Raw genomic sequence first — 27,699 nt, 5'->3', positions numbered from 1 at the left:
AAACCAAGTCCATAAATATTTGTGGTGTTTAAAATGCACGTGTAGCAACTCTGGTAGTTTGTTGAACCTTAGTAAGCATATGGGGATGTTAAACATTAACAGGGTGCTACATAACTGTGAATATAATTAACTTCATTTGGTCAAGACAGTAAAAGCATACTCTATGTACATTATGTAGCTGATAAATGCTCTTTTATGGAGACATTCCTTTGACTTGCCAAATAATGGGTCACTAATCTGAAGCCACATCTACACTGTAGGCACAGAAGTGAACACAGGCTGCATTAGCTTGCTTGACATGTCCCAGCTTAACTGCACTAGAACAAGCTTGAGCATCTCTGCCACATTCTGGTCATGTAAGAAGTGTCTGTGGACAAGCTGCTAGTTTAAACTACAGAGTCAGAGATGCTGTTCACATTTTGTCTTTTTAGCTTCCCCTGCTCTTTTAAGCATATTTGAAAACAGGGTGCTTCTTCAATATTTCTTTTGCTATGTAACTGAAAAGTAATTGAACATAAGTTGAAAATCCAAGACAAGTGTATGTTTGGGAAGGCTGTTAGCAGATATGTGCCTTACTTTGCTGTGCTGTGAAGAAATAATTGCATGAGAGGACTGCCAAAAGTATATGGTCCTGTGTACTGGAGGTGCCCCTGGGGCTGGTAATGAGGGTCTGTGCACTTGTCAATCCAAACCCTCCACAGCTGGCCCCAAGTCCCTCTGGAGTTTCCATTTTATGGCTTGATGTCCCTTTTGACTCCTTACTCCCTGCTTTAGTATTTTATTATGTGAGTACTGGGGCAGACAGAGGACTGTGTGTGTATGTATGAGAGAAAAGTTAAAAATTGGTGTAGATGATACTTAGAGCTGATTTATAATTAAAAACCAAGAGCTTTTGTGCTCCATAGGCAGTTGGTGTGTTGGGGTTTTGTGTTGGTAATTTAACTGGATCTCTGCAGTGCCAAGTGGTATTTTCACTGCCAGGAAGTGGAGTGCTTAATAGATCTATCCAATGGTATTAAGTAAATTTTATGGTTTTGTCAACTTTTTCCTGTATTTGGCTTTTAGGAACAGGACAGCTGCTAGACTTCTCAGGTGGTTTAGTTTGCATATGAAGTTTGAGCTTAGCAAGTTTCTTTTATCCCAAATTATTCATCAAGTCATTTTAAGAGTGATTTACTAACAAAACACCTATTTAGGTATTTACTAAACAAAACCAAGGCCATAAAGCATAATGGTGAACAAGATAACTCTGCCTTTTTTTTTTTTTTGATCAACAGTGATCCAGATGGATGTATTAAATGGCTATTTAAGTTGCTCTCACAGGATGTAAACTCTGAAAAAAAAGCCAAGTAAAAATCCTCTGTCTCTCCTATTCCCTAAGCACCCTATTCTCCTCCTATTTAAATAGTAAAGCTTTTAGCTATCAGTTACTTTTTTTTGATTGATACGTGGCTGACTTCAGATGTGGAAAAGTTTTGTCTGAAGCTTTATTTAAGGAAATACAAAATAATTTGGAACTTTAACTAAAACTGATGGTGAAAGGAATTAGAGTTGTTTGTACAGATGGGGTTAGAATGGAAATATTTAATCTACATGTAGGTATTTCCAAAAGACCTCATATGATTTGGTAACCTGATCTACCTTTTCCATGACAAAAGGGCATTTTGGGTGTCTTATCCAATTTAGAAACCTAGTCCTGAGTATTTTTCCAGTCTTGCCTGATTTAGACTAGATCAACTCTGAATTCCATGAATTTTTATTTACTTGGAACTGATATAAAATGAGAGAAGAATCAAGTTAAAGTAACTGCCAATAAATCTGATAAGGATATTCAGATATAATGGAGACAGTCTTCCGTTTTGGAGTTGGAATTGAGTAACATCTTTGCTGAGGTCAGAGTTGCATACACAAGACATATGCGAGATCAGGAAGCGCCCTTGTGCTTTCTGATCTGACCTGCATAGTCTGAGATTGGAAAGATGGCCTGGAAAATGGGGAGGTCAGCTGGAGGAGGGAAGGGAATCATTAAGGTTGGGAAAGTCCTTCAGGATAATTCTAACTGACAAGTCTACCACTCAACTTCACTGCTGCGCCTACACGACTTTTAAATACCTCTGGGGATTGTGACACTTCCCTGGGCAGCCTGTTTCAATACTGGTCAACCTTTTGCCTTAATTTTTTCTTCGTATCCATTCTAAACCTCCCTTGGCGCAACTTGAAGCCATTTCCTCTTGTTCTTACCATCTTTTACCTGGGGCAAGACATCCCCCCTTTCAGTACCATTTCCTTGGTGTGGTTGTAGAGGGTCATTAGGTATGTACCGCTGCCTTTTTCTCCAGGCTGAACAATCAGAGCTCCTCCAGCTGTTCCTTATAAGAGTTGTGCTCCAGACCCTTCCCCAGCTCCATTGCCCTTCCCTGGACATGCCCCAGCACCTCACTTGTGTTTTCCTGAATTGAAGGACTCAAAACTGAACTTGAGGTGTCGCCTCATCAGTACCGAGTACAGGGGGACGGTCACTGCCCTGCTCCTGCTGGCCACAGCCTGGCTGATCCAGGCCAGGATGCCATCGGCCTTCTTGGCTGCCTGGGCACACTCTGGATCATGTTCAGCTGCTGTTGACCATCACCCCAGGTCCTCTTCTGCCAGGCAGTTTCTCTGCCAGTAGTGCTGCCTGGAGTTGTTGTGACCTTAGTGCAGGATCCAGTGCTTGACCTTGCTGAACCTCATACAACTACCCTTGGTCCATCAATCCAGCCTGTCCAGAGCCCTCTGCAGGGCCTTCCTGCCCTCCAGCTGTTCAATATTCTCACCCAACTTGGTGTTATCTGCAAACTGACTTAGGGTGTTCTCAATTCCCCTCACTGAGCTCGTTGATAAAGATGTTAAACAGAAATAAAGTAAGCCTGCAGTATCTTTTGTAGACCATTCAAAGTGTCTCTGAATATATTTGTGGTCTTTCTCCTTCTGGATGGTGATGGCAGGAGGCAGGGAAGCCTGCACTGTTAATCTGTAAACTGTCATAGTTGGAGCGGAAACTCGCATTGATATTCCCAATATAACATCACCAGTGTTATGCCAGTTAGGAGGGACTGGGTAAGGAAGGCAAAGCTTTGATAGCTTTCATATAGATTTGGTCTCTTTTGCATCAACTGTCAGCGATTAGATAAATGTGAAACTATTTTTAAAGCTACTTTTTTCTTCTGAAATAGTTTGGCATGGGTTCTGAAGCTTAGTTGTTGAATAAAGGAACTTTCCAGCAACTGCCTTTGATTACTTCTAAATGTAGGTTACAGCTGTCCTTTTGGGAAAGGCACATAGCTCAGCATGTGAGAAACTGACACCTTTTTCTCTCCTTTTCAGAGTATCTCCTCTACAGAAGTCCGAAATAGTAGACATGGTCAAGAAACACGTCAATGCCATAACACTTGCCATTGGGGATGGTGCCAATGACGTAGGAATGATCCAGACAGCTCACGTTGGAGTGGGGATCAGTGGCAATGAGGGCATGCAGGCAACCAATTGCTCGGATTATGCCATTGCACAGGTCAGATGCAAGAATGAACAACTGCCATATCATCTTTGGGAAATGCACTGTGCAGCCATGTAGTGCTCGATCAGCTTCTTCTAAGCTAGAAGCATCTCTGATTGTTTCTTTTTCCAGGCAGCTGTCTAGCTGTCTGTATATTTTGGATATATTTTGGGTATCTGTTATGATTTTGTATTCTTCAGGGCAAAGCCCCACCTCTCTTCAAAGTTTTAGTTTCCTCCTGACAACTGTGCAATATCTTGGTTCTTCAGTAATTAGGGGGAAACAATTTCTGTGATGCTTGTGTTAATATGCTTTTAAGTAACTGACCTGTCTTGGTCTAAACTCTTCTCTTACTATGGGTAGGCCCTATAATCAGATGTGTGAGAATCTGGCTGTTTGGCAGTTCTTAATTTGAGATGTCTCCTCTATCTTTATTTCCCCTTGCCCCCTGTGTTGCATCAAAGAACTGATCACAGTTCTAGAGAGCTGGTCAGCATTTTCATTTTACACGTGTTATTTTGAACATTATTTGGGGTGAGTGCTCCTAAACTAGTTCATCAAATTCAGAACTGATTACTGCAGCTAAAAAGAGGAGTTAAAAGCCATTTTTGTTTGTTCTGATGAAGAAACCACAATTTAGAATCAGGATTTTGAAAGGAAAATAAGAAAGGAGGAAGATGCTTCAGTTACTGAATATCCTGTGAATACTGTTTACACCCGAGATGCTCTATGTGTTTTAGACTATGCAGGGAAAAACCAGATCGAACTGACAGGAAGAGGAGACAGTCCCTTGTGTCCTCAGTGAGCAGAGTTTCACCTAATGTTCCCTTCTGGCAGGGTATGTTCAGATTTGTTCTACCAAGTGACGTGAAATATTACCATCTTTTGCTAGCTCCCAGTAGGAGGTGAGGTCTTGAAAAGGCAGGGATAATGCTGCTGTATGCACAGATAACTGTTTATTGTGGTAACCCTACTGAGAAGCAAAGTGTCAGTCTTGTATTGCTGCTCTGTTGTGACCTCTGATGAAGAACACTGAAGAAGCTGAAGTTTCAGGTTTGAATAACTGAGACCTTTCACAAAATCTATCTTGAGAATTTTAGGCAGTTTAACCAAGTTTTTCTGTCATGAGCAGTAGCATATTCCAAATATATAACAGTATAGGAACTGCTGTAGCCATTGTCTCTGGTATCTCGTAACGAGTTTTACCTTTTTAATTTCAATGGATTATATGTAGCTTCTGCTGTGCAACTTAATGGAATACTCTTTACTTGGACTTCCTCAGATCAATTATTACTTCTGCTTTGGTAACTAAGCATAAGCAGCAAGAATTTTGTCCGTAGAAGGCCCTACATATGTTATTTCTTTTTTGTCGCAGTAGTGCTAAATCTGGAGAAGTAATTCCACGTTCATGTGTTGCCTTTGCACTAAAAAACCCCTGTATTTCAGTTTAGTGTTAGAACATGGAAGCTGCTCTTCGTTTAAATTCCAGTCAGCAAGTTACTGACAATAATGATGAATCTTTTTCATTTAATATGAAATAAAAGCTGGTGACACCAGCACAGAATTGCAGCATTCAAAAATTAGTGAAACGCTGTGGAACTGTTTTTTTGTGGTTGTGTAGTAGAATTTGTACTGATTAAATCAGAAAACATATTAAAAAATCCCTGTAGTAGAGGAGACTAATACTGTGTCGTAGTATGTGCTTAAAAAAAAAGTAAATTAGTGTTCAAAAGAAAAACATGATCTCCATGGAGTGTATTTCTTTCAGCAAAGACATATAACTCCCACTAAAACATTACTGTGTGTGCATGCCTTGAAGGCAGAGTATGTTCTTATTGAGTAATTTAAGACGACCACTGTAATGTAGCATCTCATGTTCAAATGCTATTTCAAATGCACTGCTGCCAGAAGCAGGCACTTAGAGAAGAGAGAGTCTCTATATAGGCTCATTTGGGATTCCAGGGAGAATCAAAGCATAAACCAAACAAAAATAAAAAGCCAACTTGTGTCTGACTCCACTTGAAATAGCTTCCACAGGTGCAAGGAGCATCTGTTTGAATCATCCTTTTCCCTTGAAATGATATTGCACCAGTGACCTCTGTTCAGAGAATTCCCAAATCAAATGACCTAGCTAGTTAGAGAGACAGTAGTAGACTTTAATAACTTTTTTCCTCAGTAAATAGCTTTATCATCTTAATCCAGAGAACATCTGGTGTCTAGGGACTGTTTCCTTTTCTTAATTAAGCTTCTTTCTTCAACAAATGTTCTTGTTTTAGTTTTCTTCTTTGGAAAAATTAGCTTGTTTTGTGGATGCCTTTCATGGTCTTAAAACCCCCAACATCCTTCATCCTTTAGTCAAGACAGATTCTAGAAGATAATAACTGTATAAATGAAGTTATGCTAGGGTTGATACAGAGATGACTGAAAAAACACAGTGTTTCACAGGTAGGCTGGCCAGATGGTCATAATGTTTCCTGCTGATTTAAAATGCTGTAAATACAGGAGCAGCCAAACAAGGACAATGTCTTGGTAGAGCCCCTGTCTGTACTGCTCTATGCCAGTAGCTGTGCATTTGCACAATATCAGCATTCTTTAGGCTCTGAGTATCTTCCTTGCTGTGCTCTGTAGTGCACTCATTTTCATGAGAGCAGAGACAAGAGCAATTAATGGTAGGATTTTTTGTTGCCTTGAACTTTCAAGAAGACCACATCCAAGATGGTCACTTGCTAGATTCAGCAGGGAGAGTTTCACAGGCTGTTTCTGACTGTTCTCCACAGGAGCTTTGGGATGGCTTGTAAGGATATTGTGGCAGGTTTCCCATCACCTTGGTGGTGTTTTGTTAGTGATTTTGATGAGGAAAGTTGTAGCTCTCCTGCAAATTAACTGGAGGCATTTAGGGGTCTAACAGGTCAGCTACTCCCTTGGGAGTGTCCCAGTTACAGCTCTAGCTCAAGTTAAGCCGAGAACAGTGAAGCCTGGTTCACTTTTGTTTTCTCTCCTTCTCTCCTGGCATATCCTAACAAATCTGAGTTGCTGATGCATGGGAGTGAGGCTGTCCTTACAGGATTTGTGGTTCAGTGATTTCATTGCTGGAAAGCGCGGGAGCAGAGCTGCCTCACAACAGCCCTAACTCATTACGGTAGCTTTCAATTTCAGATAAATTTTGGTTAAAATAAATTATCTGGAATCTAAATTTAGAAGTCAGGGTTTTCCTGTCAAGTCACTTTGTGGAAAAGGAAGCAAAGCAAATAATTACCTTAGTGTCCAAGATCCCTTCAGGTACATAGATGTAAACAGTAAACACAGTCATCCCTTTGAGCGGTGGGCAAAAGAGGAAAGCTGCAGGTCATAAAAAGGTTCGCTAACAAAGCCAAGACAAGAAAATTATGCATTTCCCAGTCTGGATTACAACACTGACTCCATAAAAGTCCATTTTCAAAAGTTCAGAATTTGAGCTCCATCTGGGGTTCAAACTAGCATTAAAATGTATGCAATTATATAAGATTAGTTTACTTACCCTTTTTGGCAAATGCACCTTGCTTTATACAATATTTTATATATCACACAATCACATGCATTTTGGGGGCAGAAAATGTTAATGTAATTATCTATTCTCTATAAATGCATCTATTTTTCCACTTTCGTTCCCCTCTTGTGTATTTTGTATGAGCTCAAGACAGTTTTGTATATTAGGCTGTTCATTTTACAGAGGGAAAGGAGATTCTGAACCTCGTAAGCCCTCAAACATTGATTTTACCATCAGAATGGTAATAACAATTGAAGACTTTTTGCCATTTAAAACCACTTTTTAGAACCTTCAGAAGTTTTGCTACAGAAAAGATTTTAGCTTTCAGTATTTTAAGAATTGGTTTTTGCATATATCTTCAGTTTAGTTGTTTAAATATAGCACTTCAACTGCTTCCAGGGCTGATTTGAGGATTTTTTTTTTCCTTGAAGACATGTGTTTGCTTTCAACCTTTTTTTTTAGCAATTCTTCATATATGTAAATACTTCTTTTCTGTCTTTCAGTTTTCCTATTTGGAGAAGCTATTGTTGGTCCACGGCGCTTGGAGTTACAATCGAGTTACCAAATGCATACTGTACTGCTTCTACAAAAATGTGGTTTTGTATATTATCGAGGTAAGAGAAACTAAATGGATGGGTCTTACCAGTGCTCATTCCTTAAATCATCTCTTGTAACTAGAAAAGCTCACCCAAATGGATTGAACAAAGAGGACTGCAATTTTGTTTCCATGTTTAACAATTTAAAATTCAGTTTTTCTCCTCAAATCAGTTCACTTGAATCTTTTAATGTTTGTAAAGGAAGACCAAAGGTTTTCAGTACTGTAAAGCTTTGGATATGAGATGTCAGAGACAAAGTTCATTCCTTCTCTGCAAACACTCTTATTGAAAGCATCTTTGTATTCATGGAAATATTTCAATTAGTGCTTATATTTATAAAAACTGGAATTTGGGAGCTAAATGTAAATCAAAAGTGCATTTAATAGATAAACAAATAGCTATTCATAACTATAGCTGTAGCTTTCAAGTTACAAAGACCATAGATTAGCTGGAACTGAAATTAGTTTGCTTTGTTTTTAGGAAAGCGATGACATAATTTTGCAAATGATGTTCATTTACAAAATGAATCAGGTTATTTGATTTAATAATTAAAACATTAATGTGTTTTGAAAATAATTTGCTGGAAGATGTCAAGTACTGAAACTGGTTTTTAAAGAGGGCTGAATACTGTTACTACCATTCCAATTCAGCATGCTTAAGATAGGAGTGTAGTTCTCACACTGCAGAATATAGTCTTGAATTTAAGATGTATCAGGAAGGGAATTTTATAATATGCTTTTGCCTAGCTAGAAATACTCAAGGAACTTGAAGTCAGTGTTTTGATCAGCTGAGTATCAAGTGATGACTTGGTACAGCAATTTCCACAGTGTTCATCAGTTTTATTGATACATGTGCATATAGATTAGATTTTCTATTTCTTTGTACAGCTGAGCAGCAATGAATGAGGTTAACAGAAAATTGCAACATTTATAATTAGGCAGGTAGTTATATCAATTAGAGGAGATAGTGGGTGAGTAATATTTTGCTATTCAGTAAGTAATATAATGATCAGTGTGGTCAGTATTCCTGACTCCAGCAGGGTTTGATCATTGTCTGTGTATGATGTTATAGAACAGATATTGTCCACTAAGTTGTCCACTTTTCCTGTTCTATTTCTGAATTAACTGTTATCTGTTCAAATTTCAACACTCATTAGTCTACTGCAAGAGAGTTATCCTACACATCATGTTTTTAGTAAAGGTTTTTACATGCTGTTGGAGATAATAACAATATTTGTGCAAAGAAAATATAAATAGCTTTAAAAAGAACTCTTCTGGTGTATTTCTTACTGAGCATGGCTGTCTGTTACTGGGGTTTTGCCTGAACTTTTCAGAAAATGCTTAATAGCTTCATGCTCTTCTTCTAGGATTCTTTTCTCTATTTGAAAATTAGTTTTGGAAGTCCTGCTTCTAGCTTATTACAGCACCACGTGTCTTTGTTTTTCTTGCCGTAGTCTGACAAATTAAGTTCTGCATCAAATGTTGTATAAAAGCTATACTTTCCCATATAAGCGGCTGTGCAAGGAGTTGAGTAATAGTGAAGTTCTCTGGGACCCCCATCCTGAGGTAGCTCAGTTATTTTACCCTAGGGTAGAATTTTATTCACCAGATATCTCTACATGATACATAAAATCCAAGTCTGCTCTGAGAATGAGGTCAGGAGTTCTCTTCACTGTCTTAGGCAGTGTTCAGTTCTTTTTTCATGCTGTCCTGAGACAAATGAGCTTTTGTGTCTCCTCATGTCCATGACTGAGAAGCAATCAGTTCCAATAACACCTGAGCACTGAAAAATGTCTTACAAGATGCAGCTCTGCACTTCAGTTACCTCTCTTTGCTTGTGTTGCATAGAAGTTGGGAACAAGTTTAAGGCTTTAAGGGAGATGAAGTGACAGAAATAATCCTGTTCTCCTGCAGCAATGGGAAGAGCTCAATTTGGTTTTCCCTGTTGATCTTCCTTTACTAGAAGCCTTAAGGAATCTCCCCTCCAAAACTGTTTAAAATAGCCAAATTGTATGGAAACCCAAGAGACACCAAGAGTTCTGGTATCCTAGGGATACAGGGTAGAGAGAAGAGATCTTTAATTCCCTCCTTAGCTTTACACAAAGAAAGAGAGGTTGTTTTGTGTATGTGCTGTGAGGCTTGGCAGTGTTGATCAGTTTGTGGTATGAAATGATGCTCATGAAAGAGATGCTCCATGAGGGAATAAATCCTTCAACCTGAGAGGCTGGTAGTTAAATGCCTGCACTGTTGCTTATGTCTGTGGTGTGTTCCTCATTGTTTCCTGGTGCTCTGGACAAGTTTAATATTTACCCATACTTTCTGCTTGAATATGTGGTGTATGGGGAATATCCTATTGTAATGAAACAGGGATTTGAACTTGAGCTACTTTGTAAGTATCTTCAGAAGGATTGTACTAAGTAAATATTTATACAATTGAATGAAAAAGCACATCATGAATATGACTGCCAGTTCTGCCTTTGTTACTGTATCTGTTTTATTTCAGTGGAGTTTTAACACCTGAGGAATAGATGTAGTAAGCCTTATATAAATGGCTTTTGCAGCAGAGAGGCACTGGGGCTATCATAACTTTTATTCCCTGATACTTTGCAAATACCATGGGGAAGAAAAAGGTGGTGGTCCAGCTTGGCACGCAGAACATCTGGAAAGATCTTGCAGAGGCATACAAGTTAAGGCATTAAGATTTAATTTAATTGAACAATGGTAAATGCTTGAGAAAAGCATATTGCCATCTGTTTTTCTAGCATCCTAATGTTGTCATGCTAAAACTCCTCATACATTAGAAGTTCATCTTGACACCAGTTATGTACACTTAAACCTGGCGGATCCAAAGTGTTGCATCCCTGAAACATTAAATTTACCAGCTTTTTTCAGGTTCTAGGTTGAAATATGCAATTTGGGGTTTTGTGAAAAGTATACTTAAGTAATTGTCATCATGGGTTTTATTCCTAAGAGGTGCTGTGGGCTTAAGGCTGGTGCTTACCTTTCTGCAATGGCTGATTCTTTGTGGAGAGACAGGGGCCCAGGAACTCTTTTCAGCTGCTTTGATGAATAAAATGTGTGCCCATATTGAGATAGTTCCATGCAGCTAGAGAGGTGGTACAGCAGACAGGAGGCCTTGTGGTTTAGTGATTGCAGGGGCAATGGAGCTTGAGAATGTATTTTCCCTCTCTCTTGAAAGTGCCCTCCTAGTATTTTTCAAGAGGTGAATTTTAAGTCATCAAAAGTTTAGTGAAAACTGAAAAGATTTTGTCGTGGCTTAACAACTGGAAACTCTATGTTCCTCTTCTTTGTCTAGCCTGGTCTCTATCATTTCTTCATCATGGTCCCCCTGCCATTCTCTTGATTTCTCCCCTTAATTTTTGAAAATACAAAACTAAGTGAAGTATAACTAAAAAGCACAAAGAGAAGCAGATCCTGGAAATTCAAGTCCTTTGGGTGTGATTCTTAGCCCAATTCCTGAACCCTTGTATATCACTGTTGCCAAGCTGTTTCAGGGTATGAAGTTGAGGTTCTCTTACTTATGGACTCACCTATCAAATGGGGTGCAGAATCTAACCTTTCAATCCATGGAGCTGGTTGGTAGATTAATTGCCGCTTCTTCCCCATCCTTGACTATCCATGCTGGGTGTGTCCTAAGAGGAGCAGGGGAATCTGCTTGGAAAACTACCAAGATGGCCGTAGGGATGAAATGCAAATATAAAGCCCTCTCTTTGGTGTCCATTCCTGTATTTCCCATATCTGCATGTACTAACACTGTGCACTAAATCTGTTTCTAAGGAAAGCCAACCATTCAGCATCATCCTGAGGCAGAAGACTGGTGTCAGGGTTTCAGCTGTTAAAGATTTGACAAACAAGTAGCTGGGCATACTCAAAAAATACCATTTAGTTCAATTGCTTATGTAGCTGGCTTCAAACTGAGTAGTGAAACAGAAGATGTGTTTCACATCTGTTGAGCAGATATGTTTAACTGGAGATGATATAAAGTTGTCCTGTTGACATCAGAGCTTTGAAATATAGCTGATTTCAAATGTAAAAGAATACAGGAATGTTGCTTTCATGTCATGCTTGGAGAAGTAGAAACGCAGCAAGAGCAAAGGTGGTATCAGAAATATCAGGTAAGAGTTCAAGGCCTTTGGGAACGGTTCTGTGGAAACAGTAGCATGGAAGATAGCTTTCAGGCCAACTCAGTGTGCAGGAAAAATGTGCTCAGTTCTTCACTGGAACATGTGGGTTTTTTGAAACATACTTAGTATGAAGCACTTTTGTATTATATTGCAGAATGAGTCAGGGGTGGGAGTAGATGGCTCCTGTGTCAAGTCTGGCAGTGTAGGGCCATGACAGAGAAATGAATGGCAAGTGGGAAGGGGAGAGCATAATGTACGTACCTTGGTTGCTGCATAATTTTAATTTCTACTTTAAGAATCCAGAAATAAATTGTAAGCCTACATTAGAAAGCTGTTTCTTTGTAGCTGCTGTAGTCTAATATCTGAGCGGTGTTAAACAAACAAGATAAACATATTGAACAACAAACCACTAAGATCATAATTTTTATTCTAGAGCTGAATTTCTAAGTTTCAAAAGCTCTGAGCAAACACAATACCTAGATAAACGTGCTTTTAAACAGGTGATTTTGTGAGTCAGCAAGGTCTGGCAATGAGAGCTGTTAAGTGCACTCTTAGTGGTCCCCACTTCAGACGAGCTGATAGCTCAGGCTGCCAAAGCACATATCAAGTGTTGCTTAATGAGACCTTGCATTTGTTTTTCCTGTTTTCTTGCTTTTCCATCAAACACAACAGGTATTTTAAAAAATATGGAAAGCAGGGATGGGAATTTCAACTCTTTTCTCCAAATGGTAGGCAGAAATGAGTGTATCTGTTATGGTACTAAAAATATACAGCTACAATGCTTCTGTGTGCTTATCCCTGATTTATATGATCTGACTTTTACCTACATCTCTGTGCTTTCTGTTTCCAATTGACTTTGCCATTCTTAAGTTACAGCCAGGCAATAGAAAACCTTAAGCATGGGCATTTTTGCAGTGAGTTGAGGAATGAAGTGCTGTAACTGTTGTCATATAAAGCAACTTTCTAAAAAAATAAGAGCAGTCTTTTCCTGCAGTGTTAAATTAAGGATAAGAATATATGGTTGCAAAACTTTCTAACAAGGATAACAAGAATGAAGGTAGCTAGCTGTCTTGTCTTCTTAATCAAATTATTCAGTTGCCTGTTCAAATACTTCAAATGCCAGTAGGCATTTAATAATCATTACTTCTGTGGTTATACTCAGTTGGTGTGGTAAGCTTAGCACAATGCTCTTATCATGGTGAAGCAAAGGAGGAATGTGTGTGTGTGACTTTGATTTTGTATCATTTGGGAATCTAGATTTGGATTCTCACAAATGCATACATATCCTGAATATGTAACTTACTCTTTGTAGATGGGTGCTTTCAGGTAGACAAAAAGGTTGGATTCAGTGCCTTAAGACTGGTATCAGGTTTAAATTAGGTGCCTGAGAGAAATGTCTGTAGTGTCCATGTAGATAACCTTTGTGGATGCTCTGAGCTCATGGAGAGCAGTATGGGACTGGCATGTATGCCACAGGACCTGTGACAAACCTGTCTAAAGCAGCAGTACTGAGAGGTCTGTTTTAAGGTAACCAAATCCTATCCAGAAAGAGAAACTTTACCTCTCAGCTCGGGTTATGTTGATCAGTTTAAGTGCAGAATATTTACGGAGGATATAGTACAGAATATGGAAGACATAAAAAACACAGGAATAAACACAGTGTGAGGAACGAAACTCAGCATTTTATTTCTATAATTTGTGGAAAAACAGGTCTTACATATGTGCTTATTTTTCTCTTGCACTGTCCATCAGCCTTGTACACAGATTTAACATGGAAAAGACCTAGGGCAACACAGAATACTATCCTCTGCCCACCAAAAAAGCTGATTGCAGGCTCCAATTCAAGAAAGCATTTTTTAGTAGCAATAGTTACAGGAAACAGATTCTACAAGGAGCCTGCCAAAGTTCTTGGAATATTGTAAAATATGGGTTTCCAACCTAATCCAAAATTGTCCAGATAGTACTTTGCTTTTTGTTCCTAAAAATATATCTGAATTCTTTGTAGTACCTGGTTTATTTACTGCTACTGACAATTTGTTCTCAGTTTTCACGCCCCTCTTGTCTGAAGAAATTCAGCATTGTGTATAGGCTGGTCTCATCAACTTTAATCCATGATTGACTTCTTGTTTTTTGGCTTCCTAACTGAGCATGTTAATCCCAAATGTTTCCAAGGAGTCAGTCATGAAGATTAACCCGTGCTAATTTTCCTTTCTTTTTGGAGTGCTATGCACTGCACTGTGAATCATGAGAGAACAGTCCATCTTGCCACAAAACCAAATTGGCCCAGCTATGTAACAGCTGAGTTTGATTTTTTTTCCCCAAGCATGATGAACACTATCAGCATTGCTCTGAATTTATGGGCACTGCCTTGATTACACCCTGCAGCCAACAGAACCTGTAATTTTTTAACATTCCAGATATTATCAGTGATAAATCAGGTTCCTTTGCATGGTCTCAAAATCTCTAGATGAAACACCCATCAGATTCAGTACACACTGCAATAGGAGATATCTACTCTGATATTTTATTGGACACAGAGTATGTTGAGTGCCTGGATCAATTTTTTTGTGTACATTTATGTAAGAGGAATATGAACAGCACAGTGATTCTTCCCCCCCGCCTTGGTAAAAATGTATGCTTAATTTGGTGTGAAAAATCTTAAATTCATAATTTGGTGGGCTTATACAAAAGCAATGATAATGTTGTTCTCAAAGTTTGAGGCCATTCAATGAGAAACATTTAGTCATCTCCTGAACAGTGTGTTCTTCGAAGCTAGAATCCTTTAATCAGTAAATATTTTTTTCACTTTAACTATGTCACCAATAAAAATACAAGTTCAAGTTTAGAAGAGAGATAGCCTAATATGAAGAAGCTTTTACTAGAGAAGATAAACCTATATAATGAAAGTTAGGAAAATCCAAGCCTAGGTTTTTTTCATCACAAAACCAGCTTTGAAATTCAAGAGTTCATTGTTGATCTTTTCAGCCCAACTTTCTTTCCAAAAGCTCAAAGTTCTCACATAAAATGTAACTCCTCTTATGGCCTTGAGCATGGAATTGAAAAACATTGACTGCTCTGACTCAGTATTGGATAACCCGTTGTTTTAATAAAAATATTTTTCTAATAAAAAAAAATTTCATCTAGGCTAATTCAGTGCACATGACATTACTCGTTCATACAGAGAAGGCTAAATTTCAAAGTTGTGTTGGTGCTGAAAGTGTAGATAAACCTTATAATGGAATTACTTGTGCTTAGCACTTGAATGCCGAGTTTAGCAATGCTGTTCTGCACTGAAGGCATGATTTTGAGGGTATTTTTTAAAAACCCAACACGACAGACACATCAATGCATATATGGTAATACTTCTATTCACAAGTATATCCTTTGGGCCTGTGCTGGTTTTCTTTCTGGCCTATACCCCTATAAATATACTTCCTTTAGTAGAGACATTTGTCATCTGCACGGGAATAGGGAAGAACTGAGAGCAAGTAAGGTCCTATGCATATTGTACATGTGGAGCAGGGTTTTTTCTCTGTTTTTCTTTTTGATAGATAAGTCATGGGTCTGTCATGCTGAAGATGTGAGATTTCTCCATTTCTACCTGTACCTCATTGCTCTAAATAGCAATCTTCAAAATAAATTTCTATAGCAATTTACTTGCCTTTCATAGAATAAGCTGAGTTGGAAGGAACCCTCAGGGACCATCAAAGTCCATCTCCTGGCCCTGCGTAGAATATCCCCAAGAGAGTCACACCATGTGCCTGGGAGCATTGTCCAAACACTTTTTGAGCTCTGTCAGGCTGGTCCTGTGCTCACTTCCCTAGGGAGCCTGTGCCAGTGCCCAGCCACCCTCTGGGTGAAGAACCTTTTCCTGATGTCCTACCTACACATCCCCTGGGACAGTTCCATGCCATTCCCTGGGGTCCTGTCGCTGGTCACCAGAGAGATTAGTGGTTTTGAGAATGGTAATACACAGTGCTTAGGAAGGAGGCTGAGGAGGACTTGCTCTGGTGCCAGTGACTGCTGACAGTTTTGAACAGTGAGTCTAATTCTCCTGTTTAGCTTTGAGGCACTGGCATTAAAATGGCCATGTAAGTGTGTGTGTGTTCTGTTACTTAAATACTTGGAAGGTTTCAGTCTGCCGGGGGAGAGAAAAGCAGAATTACTTCTACTTAATTAGCTGTATTTGCTGCAGTTAAACTCAGATGTTATCCTGGTATTTAAAAACACTGCTTAGCCTAGGTGTGAAAAGGAAGTTGCTGCAGTTCTTTTTGCATAGCTCTCTGTAAAACAGTTTTCAGAGTGACAGAGGGTTTGGAAATGCTGCAAACAAAGTACAATACTGGTTCACAAGTCATGCTTTTGTGCAATTTCACAGTGTGGGATTCAGCTTGGAGCCCACTTTTGGAAATGCATGGTGGCTAGCCTGTGAGCAGTCTCACTGAAGTGACTGAATTGTTTTTACATTTTCTACTTTCTGGAAGGTTGTTTAGAAATAAAATGAGTTTATTTGTTTCAAGCCATGTGCTAGAATGTTGTTGTGTGAGCCCAAGAAGTGCTTGTCTGTGTGGGCTGCATTTCCCTTGCCTGGACTCAAGTCTGTCTGGCTGCCAGCTGCTTGCCAGCAGTAAGGTCCAGCTACAGCTTGGGATTTTTTGAGTGTAAGAGACTTGGTCAAAACACTGAAATGTTCTGTTTTGTGTTCAGTTTTATCATCTTGAAGCATTTTGCTCATACTTTGCCTCTTTGTTCTTGGCAAGTTAAGCAAAAAAGCTAATTTTACCTGAGCACCAACAGCAGTCTTATTGGCAACTTTTCCTTTCTAATTGTTAATAAGGGCATTTTTCTGGCATCTTTGGAGGCGCTGCTGGAGTAGGTTTCTAAAGATCAGATTTTCTAGGGAGTCCTTGTAGTACAGATGCATGCAATCAATCAATTAATAACTCCTGGTGTCTTAATACCACTTCATAGACAGCTCCAAAATCTTTCTGAATGCTCACTCAGGAGTGTAGGGTCACCAAATTATTGGAGTATAGAATTTCTTTCCAGTATATGTATCATGAACTGAGCTGGTTCTGATTATTTTGAGGTTTCTTGGGTTTATATGCTCATGACCCAAAGAAGTTAGGGCAGAGAGCAAATTTAACTGAATACAGATTCCATTTTTAAATGCTGCTAGCAAATAATTTTGCCATTTTACTTGGATGAGCACTAATGATAAAAATACCTCTATCCAGTATCACTAATTAACCACTAGAGATTGTTTTATCTTGGGATGCATAAAAGGCATCTGTAACCTAGTTTAAACACATATGAAGGATTTAAAATAAAATGTATCTCAGTTTGTCAAAGAAAAAATCTAGAGTATAGCTTTGGAGTGTTTGTTTGCCCAAGTTCACAGTCTTGAATGAATTTTTTTTACTGTAGCAGGGTCAGAGGTAAAAACTATACTATGTCTCCCATGATCAGTATGCAGAGTAAATCTGGAGCAGCACAGGTGGTGCTTTCAAATGTGCTTTTACAGCCTCTTCTCCAGTAAAACCAGTTCAGTGGTTTGACTTTATTTGACCCAAGGGGTATATGCCATGTCAGAAGAGAGAGCTCTGTGGCTAGGGGCATTAAAACAAGGTGTTGTCACTCAGTGCTCTTGGGAGTCTCCCTTCCAGTGTGGGGATCCTGTGTCACTTAACTGAATAGGCATTGGGAGGCATTGGCCTGTGTGACAGCCCACAGCAGGAGTGAAAGCTTTGAGTAACCTGTCTAAAACACGTTATCTTTCCCCTCTGTACTGAGATGTTGGGTCCTTGCAGATAGCTGTGAGTGCTTCTGGTTATTTCTGTGCTCTAGGAAGTAATTGTTTTTTGTAACTCCTTACATCTCCTCTATCTCTTTTCAACAAAATCATTTAGAACATGTTAAAATACACTAGAAATAGCAAATCACACCATTTACTGATAGTATTACTTTTGAATTATCCAGTTTTCTTTACTGAGGTGTCAAAAATTAGTTGTAGCTCCTGCCCCTGATATTCCATTGATAATTCATAATGTTGTCTTGTCACTTCTCCTCTTCCTCACTATTTTGAACCTGATTCCTTTCATGATCTATTGCAATTTCAGTGTAACTGCTGTGAAATAAAGGCATCCTTTATTCAGTGGGGTTTTTTGGTTTTTTGAGCCAGGATTTGCAGCCCACTGTAATGAGATCTGTGTTAGACAAGGGAGAGGAGATTAATACTTAAAGACTGAGACAACCGTTTTCTTAATGCATGTTTGTGGGTATACATAAATGTGGAATATAAATGTCAGTAATCTTGGGCTTAAGCTAAAACCCCAAAACTATACCCCAAAAGGCAGAGGGGCCCATTCTGTGGCAAAAGAAGAGCTAAGCCTTCTTGATGCATGTTTGGGTGTATGTTACAATTTATTTCTGTTGCATCAAGACAAAGCTATGAAGAACCACTGGTGGCTTTCTGCTGTCAGAAGAGTAAAGAAGGTCAAAACTTGGTCTGCCAGCTTTTAAACGTGACAAGATTATTTTGCTTTCTTTCTTCTTGCTGGATTTCTTTCCTTAATTGCTTTTGCATGAATGCATTTGGAAAGGGAGGAGATGGAATATATTATCCTTAGCTGTATCTAGCTTCTGCAGAGTTTCAAAAAAAGTATACATTATGAACTGCATAAATACTGTATGTTAGAAGAAGAAATCCAATACTGTGTTTTCTCATCCAACCCCAAATAAGGCTCTCTTTGCTAGTAATTGACAATGCAGATTGATTTTTTAGTGGTAATTGACTAAAATACATAGACAGCTCAATAGCAGCATAAGCTTCAACCTTCAGTGGTCAGTAACACCTGAACCTCTCAGCATTATTTGTGATGATGGTCCCTGTCAAGTTCAATTTTGGTAGAAAAGTGAGTCTCCCTTTTCATTTTGCTGACAGTGTCTTGACCTTTTCTCCCCTTTGTTGCCAAGGAATGACAGGTGTCTGGAGCAGCAAAGTGATGTGACACTCAGCTTTGTGTCAGCTTGTATTCATTAGCTTTAAAAATGACATACTTGGAAATGTGTTTATGCCCATTAATATGTCCTGATTCATGGATAGTATAGGGATAGACTGTTGAGTTGCTTCACTTTTTCCTGTTTTTCTTTTGTTTACTGTTGTTGAATATGTAAATGCATGATAGCTAGGCAATTTCAAGCTGTGGATTCTATAGTGGCATTGTTAGTCATTGTTTGTTTGCTGCAGTCTGTATTGGTGGCACCACGCTGTGTTCTTGCAGTGGGTCCAGCAGCTTTCTCTACTGGAAGCTTTGCACAGTGCTCACCTCTAAGGTGCCACTTCCCTTAGGAAGTCCCAGTCCCTCCTGCTGTGTCATGGATGTTGCTGTACCTGTCACTGGGCTGTCACTTGAATCCACAACTGGGCTGTGATTTAATCCAACATGAACATCCACTTCCATTAAAAAGGGCAGTCTGGTCTTCTTGTCTCCCCTGGGTTGTGTTCTTTCCTCTCTTCCTTGCCAAGGCATTGGTGTTTGCACAGCTGCAGGATGGGCTCTTTAAGGTTAGAATTCAGCCTGATGAGCTTCCTGATGTACACAGGAGCCCTTGGACAAGAGAAATAACCAGCTTTTCTGACAGAGGTATAGACTTTTGTCAGACTTTATATGTTATTTTAGTAAGGTGAGAGCCTTTGCTTATGTGTATCTGCAGAAAACACAAAAAATTTGGAGAGGTAGTGCAAATGAAGGGCATGAATTGGTTTTTGTTATATCCCTAGTAATTGCCATGGCACAACTGCTTGGGAACTTAAAATGTACCAATTTTCCATTTTGGGCTGTCAGGGTATCTTTTACTCAAAGACAATCCAAACACAGACCTGGGGAAGAGGAGGGAAGGAAGTTGAAAAGTGGCAGTTGATCCCAAAGACATATCTGAACACAAAAACCTTTCCCTATGTCAGTTGCATGCTGTTGATGTGCATAAAGGAGCTGTAATCTCTCAAAACTGAGAATGCATCAGAAACTGTCATTTTAGCAAAATGTATGCACGATTACTAGATTTTATGGTGTGTGATTTGTGGGGTTGTATGTATGTGGAAATCTTGAAGAATGTGTGTTAGGCCATCTGGGCAACAAGGAGTACCTGGTTTGTGCTGAAGCACAGGCTGTTTCTGCAATGGAGGAGTGATAAAATGATAACAGAGAAAGTTCTGGGAGACTTTATTTTTCTGGAAGCAGTTACTACTACTTTTTAAGCAGCCCCTGATTTATGCTGAGTTAAAATAAGAGGGTAGGAGCAGTAAATCTAGGGGAAGAAGCAGCAATGTTACCTAAAACCAGGACAGTGCTTCAAGGGATGCCAGACATGAGCATTGCTGTTCTCTTCAATCTGACTGATACTGCTGAGAAAGCATTGTAGGGAAGGCATGAGAATGAAAGTGGAACATTTTAAAATATGGATTAGGATTGGAAATCCTTACATATTTGACTTTGGGGAATGTAAAAAGTTACAAGTAAGCCTGACAAGCGTTCCTTTCTTGGACTTGGTGAAGGAAGGGGAGTGTGTGTTGGTGGTCTGTGAAGGGTCTCTGTGGGTTTGTAAAGCCCAGTTTGGTTGGGGGGAGGGGAGGTGGCATTTGGATAGGCACAAAGCTCTCCCATTTAACTTTCCTCCCTTCCTAAGGAGAACGACTGTTGTGTCTTTAGCAATGAAATCTTTACCTTATTCACATTTTAAAAAGGATAACACACAGAATAATGTAACTTTTAGCATGCTGATTTTGGCACCCAAATACACTGCTGGTACATCCATTGTTTCTAGTGACTGAGACTTATGCCTGCTCACTATTAGGATAACCATGCTCACTGAGAACTACCCATGAGCATGGAAGTCTGTCTGCCCAAAAGCTTGATTTCAATTTTTTATTTTTTGGTGTGACTCTGTTCCCTATAGAGCAGATTGCCAGATCAGTAAATTACGCTCTCCCAAGAGCTCTCCTCTTGAGAAACTCAGCAGAATTCCCTGGTCATTGCCTGACACTCTCCATGTAGCTGACTTCATCAGAATCTGAGTGTTGGTGACTGACTCTGGTTTCTTGGGTGGGTGTTTGGGTTGTGTTGACTGATTCTGTCTTCCTACTTGTTTTACTGATGTGTCAGTGGGGAATCGTGTCATGACAAGTTTCAGGTGCTCCCTTTACCCACACTGGTATCTTGAGATTCATTAGTAAATTTGTTATTGCTTTCCATGAAAATGCAAATCTGCACATTTTTATTACAGCTCCAAAGCAGCAATAAATGATACAAGTGGTGGGTACAATAAACTCCACTTGGGGTTGTGAGCCCATGGTTAAGTTTCTCACTTGTAAGGAAAGTTGCTGCTGCATACATTTCTATAATACAAAGTCTAGCAGTACTCCTACATCTGCTGTCATGTTAAAAAATAGTGAAGATAGATAAAACTTTAATTATCATATTTCTCCATTTGGAGGTATAGCTGGAAGCCACTTTGGTGGGCAGCAAATGTCTGCTCCCTTCTGTTTGAACAGAGGCAATTACTATTTAATTCTAATAAATGGGGACCAACAGAACTTCACCTGCCAGGCTTCATTTCCCCCACTGGCATCAGTCACATACTCCTGTAGTGAGTATGTATCTCATTTCAAAAAGCAGCTTTGGCAGTTGACTGCCTGCTTAACGGTATATGAACAATGATATCCTACAAAATGGCTGTCGTATTTCATTTAAATAGTTCCTGCTTCCATTGCAAATATTAAATTGTCCCGACCTTATCTTGTGGAGTTTGGTACTGACAGCAATCTTGTGAGATAAACACTGCAAAAATAAAATTTAATAAGTCTTACTATTGCTTGTTAACACTTGCAGAGCTGGTGTAAATTTTGAGGGTTGTACACTTTCCCCACTGAGTGCCTGGCTCGTGCAGCAGTGTCCTGAAGTACCTGAAAGTTTTGCCAAACTGTTCTAGGAAGTCCTGAAAAATAATTTGGGGTAATACCAGCACTGTTCAGGTGCTCACTGCTATATCCTCTGAGACTGATGGCAACTACATCAGAGAGTTGGAGGTTTAAAGCATTGTCATAGAAATATACACGTTGTTCTGTCACAGTCATACGTTTTTTTCCTTCCAAATCATAAAAGGCTTCCTTCTGAACTGAATATGCATGTTTGTGTGTGCACCACCTGAAGGTGTCTTGCTTTACCAGCCATGCAAATGTTTAATGTCTGCTGTAAAGCAGAAAGGTACTTTATAAAAGTTGTCAGTCACAACTGTTTCACTATATTGGGGAAGAGGAGCAGGGGGAAAAAAACCAAGCAAGTTGTAGTGGTAGTAGTACCAAAATTTAAACAGACTTACAGGTCTTTGTTTGGTGCTTCAAACAGCTGGAAGTCCAGCGCAGTTCCACCTGAGAATTAGTAGCTTAGCATATTCTATCAATGATTAGTGAGTTTCAGCTATTTCCTGAAAAGCATTTTGAACTGAATCCCTTGGATGCGCATATCTCTTTGTGTCCTTGTATTTCTAAAGAGGAGCTATTTCTATGTTTGCATTACTCTTGCTTAAACCTGCTCCCAAACTATTTTGAAATCCCCATTGTATGTACAACAGGGGACTATAGTTGCAGTGTGTCAGACTTGGTAATTCCCAGTATTCCTCATCTTTAAAAGAAATTAGTTGCTAATGAAAATTTAAAAGGAATAGTGTGGAACAAGCATATTGCTATTAATATTTTCAGTATTTCAATTTGTGGTAGTTATTTCCCAAAATCTGAAACAAGAATTATTATATTAATAAAATCTTGTAAATTATATCTGTAGCCTAAGGAAAATTAATCTGATGCAGCTAAATAAATTGCCTCTGTGGTATAAAATGTTCGAACTTAGTGTTGCTGAAAAGAAAGTGAAAAGATTCAGCCATCTCGCTCTTTCCACTTTTCCTAGAATGACAATTCTTGCAGCAACAAGTCACTTATGGTCACTTCCCTGTTGTACTGACACCTTCTTTACATAGTAATATAAAGTTTAAATAAATTACTGATATAAAGGTGAGGAAGAGCTTGAAGATACTGCATTTTGGTTTTTTTTCTAGGAAATGTGCATGTTTTTGAGATTATATCAATTTGATATTGGAAGACAGTTTTGTCAAAAGGCTGTCTTGTTGGTAGACAGCAGAAAACTGGCCTTCAGTATGGTTTGTTTTCTGTAGTCACTTAAATTGGGAGGGAAATAATTGGGGCAATTTCTTACTTTTTTCAAGTTTCTGTGCACTGGTGACAATTATCTCTCAAGGCTGTTTGCCTGTCTTTCTACTCTGTTTTTGGATATGTGCTTGAACCCAGTCTCTTTCATAAAGAATATAAAAGCCTAATGCACCTGAATATAGAAAGATCTTATTCCATAGTTTTTCAGTGCGCTAAAGAATATAATCGACAATATCCAAAACTGGCAACTAGGGAATTCCTGAAGCATGACAGATTGTTGTTAGGGTGACACAAGATGTACTGTGTGTGCGTTTTTAGTAAGAATGAGTCTCTCTAGAGCCCGGGGCAGGAGGTCTTAGGAAATGCAGGAAACTTGAAGATATCATTCCAGCTAAAGCCAACAAGAAGGTAGTGAACCCTACAGGCTTGTTGTCATGCTTGTGATAGTCTCTATCATGTTACCACTGGTCAGGATCAGGAGGATCTCTGAACTTCTGGAGGATGTTTTCTAGGGGGTCATGGCTTTTGTAATTATCACACAGGTTATGAATACAGCTCAGAAGTGTAGCTTATGCATCATTACTCTTGGTGTACATGTCAGTCTTTCCTAGATGAAGCAAAGAGAGCCTTGTGCTGCAGCTGTTTGTTCTCTGAGTTTATTCCTGCTGGCCTACCACAGGTGATCTTATTTCTTCACAATATTTATGTGTTTTCTTGTAAAGGCTTCCCTGAAGCAATTTCACTTGTGTTGCTTTCTCTTTCTCTCAGAACTTGTTGCAAAGTTAAGTATTTACATGGTGTCTTGTATCTTTTTTTCTATAAAATATGAGCACTGAAAATGTCAAAGTGAGTCTTCATATTCCACTTTACTCTTCTATTGCAATGTCACTGCAGAATTGAGAGGTTAGAGTGAAGTCCTAAATCTTTATCAGATTTAATCTCTTTGGACCTGAAGGCAGATTTCCAACTGCCAGCTGACTGGGGCAAACCCTTGCTTTAGCAGCCAATTCATAAACTCAGAAAGGGGAAGATTAACACTCATGCTTAAAGAAAATAAAAGAAAATCATAAAATCTGTATTTTCCACTATTTGAAAAAGTGAAAATGCAGTAAAACTATTATTTTTATAGCTTATCAACAGCAATATAGCAAAATTATTTTATTAAATGGCTTGTAAATTATACATATGTATGGTTCTCTTTTTCCTTAATGTACAATTTACGTCATGGCTTTCCAATAGAGATGTGTGGTGTGTAATACAATATATATACTGAAGTTTTGATTTGAACCTGAATAACTATATTACGTTTGATCATATATGGGTATTAAAATGGTTTACAATAAGCAGTAATCAATCCTAATAAATGACATATGTTGATACAAAGTTGTAACTCTGCTCAGTGCCCACAGCATTGTTCTGATTTGAAGTAATCCATTGCCATTAAATTGAGCACAGTGACACACTGGGCTAAATTTGATTGCCTGGCAGTTTGCTGTTTGGTTTTACAGTACCACACAAGGCCAGAATACTGAAGTCTTCAAAAAAATGAGGTGTCCAAAGTTTCAACTCTTTATCTGTCAGACATGGTGAGGTAAAGTGTAGAAGACCTTTAGAGAAAAGACTGAGAGGAAAAAACACCTTTAAATCACTCCAGGGAAAGCTTTAGAAGAGCAGAACCCAAACCAAGTGCTTCTCTATTTTCAAAGCAACATATGCAGGCATAGCTGCATGAGTCTCATTAAGTTTGTCTGAATCGTGCAGCTAAAGCCCCATGCAATGTTTTGAAAATGCAGGAAATAAAAATGGTCTTAAACCAGACATCTGGGCTTCTATCCAGTTTTCCGGTGATAACGTCTGAAGCATGCCATTAATAAAGCATCATCCATGGGCTAAATTATTCAACTATAGAACTCTTTGCAGAAGGCTTATGAGTCGGCTTTACTTAAAAAACAAAGGGAAAAAAAAAAAGCCAAAAGCTTCTGTTCACACTTCACTCTCAGCAGCAACCACTGCTAAGCACAAGGCTCTTTTCCTTTTTAAGTATTTTAACATTTTTCCCCTTGTACTTTTCAAATTTTTTTTTTAATTTTTCTCAGAAATTCTCACAGGGTACCCATCTGAATGTTTGGATCCTAATTTTTGTAGAATAGAGAAAGTGCTTTCTCTTTGCTGGTTCCTTTATTCTCAGGTGAATTTCTATAGAGTCCAGGTGCCAGGATTGGAAAAAAACACATCTTTTCTGAGGTGCAAACCCTGCTGTTTCCCTGTCTTTTGTATTTTGATGCCGACAGGAAGATAGTAATCTTAGTAACACTTTTTAGAACCTTCAAACCTTAATATTAAAAAATATTCTTAATAGTGAGGAAGATGATCTAATTAACTACTTCCTAGACAAAGGTCTTCATGAGCAAGGTTTGGTTTTGCCTTCAAATGCCAACAAGTAAGCTGTGTGTAGCTAAAAGGTTACTTTAAGATTTCCATAAAGATAAGTAACTTGATCATATTGCTATACTGTAGTGTCAACTAGGTAAGTGTTACCAGTTTATCAAAGGTTTTGTTTTGTCTTAATCTGGTATAAGGTATGGAAGGAATTGCTAAAAATGTAGTTGTGAAAAGGTGAGTTACTTGCTTTGCTATGATACAACTGTCTTTGGTGGCTTTTTGGAACACTGGAATCTTTATAATTTGTTTGTAACCTCTCTGTCATGTTGATGGTAAAGCATGCAGAGCAGGCTAAGTAAAGTATGTCTGTAATGGCTGTGGCAAGAAGGAGACCTTTCAGTTGTGAGAAATAGCTTGCAGTGTGCTTTTGTGATGTACTTTTGTATGTTGGTTTTTGTGTTTGTTTTTTTTTTTTAATTAGCCAAAGTACAAATTCTTTTGTGGCAGTGGATTTACTTCACGATAAGTAAGTTCTGCTTTATAAAACATTGAAATTGTTGGTTATAATTCTAAATCTAGTGCTGTGTTGAGAAGAATAATTTTGCTGTATTAGAAGTAAACTTGAAAGGTTTTAAAATGTCCATACAAATGAAAAAGAACTTTTCTGAGGTTTGTGTGCTACATCTTATGTGAGAGACCTTAACACTGTGTGCAGTTAAAACCTATAACTACCAATATTCTCTTTCTTCTTTTGTTGTTCTTTGGGGGAAATCTGACACAGCAGTTTTGAGTACAGTGTCTTGTGTTAAATATTATTTGAGCTGCAGGTTTATCCAAAAGAATGAATGTGAGTTGGTGTTACATGTGCCATACTGTGAACTTGCCATATCAAATGAATGCTCTTTATTTGCTGAACACGTGCTTTGTTCTTCGTTTTTATAATCATGGGACACTCAGAGTTGCCAGTACTCAAAAGGAGTCATATAAACTTTTTTTCCGAGAAGCACCGTGTTCTATGAAAATTTGCCCAAAAGTAGACCTGGCAATTCCTCACTTCTGGTTGCATCTTGCCTTACATCTCTGGTTGTGTCTCTGACAGTGGACAAAAGGGAAAAAGCTTGTATGCGCTTCTATGGAATCCAAGTCCACGTTTTCTTGCTGGTGGTCTGTTTCTTGGTATCTGAACTTGAAGTCTGGATACATGTGAAATGATTGCACTGTACTTCTGGGGGCAGCCCAGAACTTCTGACTGTGAGTTTTAGGTGGGTTCAAAACACTGGGCTCAAGTGCAAGCCTTTACATGAAGCAGAAGGTAGTGCAGCAGTTGATAGTGCAATGGTTTATTACTACCTGGCTAAGACAGGAAAAGAACATTATGAACAGGACACCAGTGAGTCAAAGTTGAGGGATTGCCTCCACAAATTTCAACATGTCAAAAAGGTGATTAGTTGGCAATATGAAATACTTTGGTGTAACAAAAGATTTTTGTCAACTCTACCTAGAAAATAGGGCTGATAACCAATATATGTGAAATAGAGTGGTATCCCAAATCTTTTGGGGCCAGGATGGGGGAAAAATATTTTTGCTAAACAATGGTGCTAAGAGGTAAGAGAAGTAGTCTTTTAATCTAAACATAAGAAAGATTATCTACGGGCAAAAGCATTTAAGGTATGAAATGTTTTTCGCTACATATGGCCCACAGCTAGTCTGAGAACTGTCACCCTCAATATGTGTAGGCCTTTAAATCACGTTGGTATGCTTAGTACCCTCAAATACCCTCTTATCTTGCCCTCTATCCACAACACGAGACCTCACTAATGCTACAAACAAAAACCTCATTCTTTCCAGCCCTTTTAAGTTTTGTAAAAAAACTCCACACTGTTGGCCTACTCAGCACAAGCACACAAAGGCCACAAGACAGTCAACCTGCTATTCCTCCAGGTTGCTGACACTGGGCAGTGTGGACACAAGCCTGTTAGACTTGTTAGACACAAGTCTATGAGACTGGCAGTCAGCTCTCTGGAAGGACTGAAAAACACAGCATAGCTATTGCTTCCTCAAAAGACACCAGAGACCCACCTAGAATTGAACAAAGTAAGCCAGCCTTGTATTGCATAGGACTCTCCCAGCCTCCAGTCTCTCAGGAACATTTTCTCAGGAAGAGTCATTTCAACTCTAAATAGAGTATCACAACAGACTTGATTTTTCATTTAAGTTTGTCTTCCATACTGCAGCACAAAAATCAATTAAATTTTAAATGCAGGCTTTAAATCTGTGGAACAAACTATCTGGGCT

General features: G+C 38.8%; 1 protein-coding gene across 2 annotated transcripts in view; it reads left to right on the top strand.

Moving 5' to 3' along the window:
* Nucleotides 1-27,699, top strand: part of ATP8A2 (ATPase phospholipid transporting 8A2) — a 278,010-nt gene that overhangs the window by 127,543 nt on the left and 122,768 nt on the right. For both annotated transcript variants that reach the window (XM_059465994.1, XM_059465993.1), the window contains 2 exons: nt 3,364-3,547; nt 7,562-7,672. In XM_059465994.1, coding sequence (XP_059321977.1) covers nt 3,364-3,547; nt 7,562-7,672 — 295 coding nt within the window. The remainder of the gene's footprint in view (nt 1-3,363; nt 3,548-7,561; nt 7,673-27,699) is intronic.

This window comes from Ammospiza nelsoni, chromosome 2, assembly GCF_027579445.1.
Source record: "Ammospiza nelsoni isolate bAmmNel1 chromosome 2, bAmmNel1.pri, whole genome shotgun sequence".
Taxonomy (NCBI): domain Eukaryota; kingdom Metazoa; phylum Chordata; class Aves; order Passeriformes; family Passerellidae; genus Ammospiza; species Ammospiza nelsoni.
The sequence above is the reverse complement of the archived record's forward strand: the minus strand, read 5'-3'. Positions and strand labels throughout refer to the sequence as shown.